Raw genomic sequence first — 3,934 nt, forward strand, 5'->3', positions numbered from 1 at the left:
GACCAATGCCTTGTGAGTGGATTTGGTAGGCGGAAACTGAAAGAAACCCGTCGTATATATGTATATATATATATATGTATGCGTGTTTGTGTGTCTGTGTTTGTCCCCCCCCAACATCGCTTGACAACCGATGCTGGTGTGTTTACATCCCCGTAACTTAGCGGTTCGGCAAAAGAGACCGATAGAATAAGTACTAGGCTTACAAAGAATAAGTCCTGTGGTCAATTTGTTCGACTAAAGGCAGTGCTCCAGCATGGCCGCAGTCAAATGACTGAAACAAGTAAAAGAGTAAAAGAGTAAAGTATATATATATATAGTAATAATAACAATAATCCATGGATGCAATTTTATAAATATTTCAATGCATTGCTACAGGCGTAGTGAAGTATTAGGATATTTAAAAATTCCATCCAAGGATTATATTATTATTATTATTATTACTGTATTTATCCTACATTATATCGGCACAACTCGGTGTGACCCCAAGAAACTGATATCACCAGGTGGCAGCATTAGGCAATAGCTGACATAATTGAATAGGCGCTTTTATATGCATATTCAAAATGTTGCCTGTAAACTAATATACCAAACAAGCAAGGAATATGAATATGTACACACACACATATATATATGTATGTGTGTGTGTGTGTGTGTATGTATGTATGTATGTATTCATATTCCATCCTTGTTTGGTACAATAGTTATTATATGATATTCTAAACCAGGCCTGGCCAGCTCGAATTACATTGCGGGCCACTTTAATCACAGAAAGTTTTTTGAGGGCCGCTTGTATACTGACAGAATTGAAAGCATTTTGCTTTCTCGTTTTATTATTACAATAATGAATGAATGATTATTGATTCAACATAAAATATTATTATCATTGCAAAAACAGTAGTATCTTTCTTTTTTACTTTGCATTACAATCTTTAATTTTTGGTAAAAGTTTTAAACTGTTTGTTTAAATAAACCCATTTCAAGAAAGTATCAAGCAGGCCACAAAATAAAAGTCTGTGGGCTGTATGCGTCCTACAGGCCTCAGGTTGGTCAGCCCTGTTCTAAACAAAAGAATAGGTCAATATGAAAACATATGTCTGCAGAACAGAGTGATGGGAAATGGACTGGGCTGATGATATTGCTTACAGGTTGAGGTAAAATGGTCACAAGTGTGCTTTGACAAAAGGACTAAAGGTGAGTCAAAAAAGAAAAAAAACGATGGTATGTTGGCATGTTAAATAAAAGAAGACGGTATGAAAGAACTTACTCAAGATTATCTGTGCAGCATAGAAGAGGATTCCAAGATTACAGTTTCTCACATTCATGAAGTTTTCTTTTCCAACCAATGCTTCAACAATCCCAAAACCTCGTCCATATCTGGGAAATAACGAGGATAATGAGAATTGCCAGATTAGTGAACTAATATAACAATAACAAAATTATAACTACAACAACAACAACATATCTCACTGACCTCATTACCCTCATCACCATCAACATGAAGACCGTCACCATCAACATGAAGACCGTCACCATCAACATGAAGACCGTCACCATCAACATGAAGACCGTCACCATCAACATGAAGACCGTCACCATCAACATGAAGACCGTCACCATCAACATGAAGACCGTCACCATCAACATGAAGACCGTCACCATCAACATGAAGACCGTCACCATCAACATGAAGACCGTCACCATCAACATGAAGACCATCACCAGCATCATCATGATCCTCATCACTGCTGCCGCTACTGCTGGTATTGTTTTCGGTCATGTTTGTTTGCTTCTTTGTTTGTCCATGGATAAGATATCTCAAGGACTGCAGGATGGATTTGGATGAAACTTTCAGGAATGTTTGGCCTCGTGACCAGCACAAACTGATTAGATTATGGGATCGATCCAGTACTGGACAAAGATTCTGGATTATTTGTCATATTTACTTTACATGAAGTATTATGATTTTACAGACACGGCCCACACACTCAACTTCACATTCCATGACTACCATTGGGATCAATCAGGTACCAAACAAGGATTCTGGATTATTTTTCCTGTTTTTTTACTTAATTTTTTAAAGTGGTTGGGTCCATTTTTAGTATTCTCGTTTGTGAGAACATTTGGGTTTATTTCAGATATTCTCATTTTAAAAATCATTTCCAGCTAATCATTGAGAGGACATTGGTGTTGCCTAGGCAGAGGTTTATGTTCTCTGAGTGCTCTTGTTATGTCTATTTTGTTTTTGCATGGGTTACAGGAAACTTTGTTGAGGCAGTTTTAATATGGCCAGATGCTTCTCCAGTTGTTAAGCCTTTCTTGTTTTATTTCTGTATTCTGTTAATCATAACATGTCGACTGAATTACTGGAACCAGTAATTGATGTCACTGTTTCTTGCTCAAACATTACTGAGGATGACATGGAATTGACATTCACACTCAAACATCAGTAAAATCTCTGCTCATAGGGAGCAACTTTTGTTGAAGACAAATGTAAACACACACATACCCCCCACCTCCACCACCGCTGCCGCCACCGCCACCACCACCACCACCATCATCATCATCATTTAATATCCATTTTCCATGCTGGCATGGGTTGAGCTGTTTGAGAGGAGATGGCCAGTCAGAAGACTGTGTTAAGCTCTACAGTTTGTTTTGGACAGGTTTCTATGGCTGAAAGCCCTTTCTAATACTGACCACTTTGCAGAATTTGCTGGGTGCTTTTTACATGACACCAGCACCAGTGAGGTGACCAAGCAACTTACAAGACAAGACTCCCTCAACTCAGAGGGAGTATTGAGGAAGGTGGCTTTATGCTAGGTAATGAGAGGTTAAAGTATAAATAGAGGGACAGGAACAGGTGTGTTGCTGTAGGGGAGATACAAGGTTACCCCTGTTGGAAAAGAGAGAAGAAGTGTCAATGTGTACCTGTAATTTAGAGGAAGCTGCAAATAACAAAGGAAGTGCAAGAGATTGGACAGGATGAGTGGGTAATAAATCTGAGAGAATATGGAAGAAGAATGGTCGAAGGATAGAGAATACAGTGAATGGTAACCACAGATGGAGGCATAGTCAGTCATGAATATCTATTAGAGTTGGGGAGGTAGTGGAAAATAGGTGTGGGTCAGGGAGGAAATAGGTGAAAACAGAGATGAAGTGAAGTGTGTAGGAGTTGGGTGTGAGAAAGATGTAAAGTGCCAGAGAAGAAATCAGAGGTGAATAGAGGAGTTAATAGTGCAGAATGAAAAGAAGTAGTGGGTGTGCAGCCATTGGCAAAATGAAGGGATGTATAGGGGAAAGGAGAGGAGAAAGAAAAGTATAGTGGAAAATAAGGTGGTAAGGGATGATACCGAGCAGGGCCTCATTTTTGCCTGGATGCATGAGTCGTCACTAGCAGAACAAATCATCACTCATCATGGTCCTTTGTTATCCCCTCAGTGAGACTCAACATCCAGAGGTCATTTTTCCCTGCTTTTCTCCGCTTTTTCCAGAATCTCCCTCTTCCACCAAAAATTTAATGATTGACACATCTTTATGCAGCTGTCCTCATTCATCCACATCACATGAACATACTAGCAAAATATTCTCTCTTACACTCTACATCAGATGCTTCTTATGATGTCCAATTTTTCTCTCAACACATTTACACTCTGTCACACATGCACACTGACATACACATCCAGTGGAGGAGGCAAGCTTCATTTTTTTTCACGCCCTTACATGTCATCTTTATTTACAGCTCAGGTTTCACAACCACGTAACATTGCTGTTCATACACAAGCATTGTACAATTTGCCTTTCAGTCTGAGAAAGGGAGGGCCTTTTGTACAAAATGAGGTAATAGCTCTTTCTAATTATATATATATATATATATATATATATATATTCTTTTATTCATTTACTTGTTTCAGTCATTTGACTGCGGCCATGCTGG

The 3,934-nt window shown here is 38.8% G+C and overlaps 1 protein-coding gene across 2 annotated transcripts in view; it reads right to left on the minus strand.

The window, feature by feature from the left end:
* LOC106877249 (vitamin K epoxide reductase complex subunit 1-like protein 1) overlaps window positions 1-3,934 on the minus strand; it is a 20,200-nt gene that overhangs the window by 4,152 nt on the left and 12,114 nt on the right. For both annotated transcript variants that reach the window (XM_014926111.2, XM_052973527.1), the window contains one exon: window positions 1,265-1,374. In XM_014926111.2, the coding sequence (XP_014781597.1) occupies window positions 1,265-1,374 (110 nt within the window). The remainder of the gene's footprint in view (window positions 1-1,264; window positions 1,375-3,934) is intronic.

The sequence above is a fragment of the Octopus bimaculoides genome, chromosome 16 (genome assembly GCF_001194135.2).
Source record: "Octopus bimaculoides isolate UCB-OBI-ISO-001 chromosome 16, ASM119413v2, whole genome shotgun sequence".
NCBI lineage: Eukaryota > Metazoa > Mollusca > Cephalopoda > Octopoda > Octopodidae > Octopus > Octopus bimaculoides.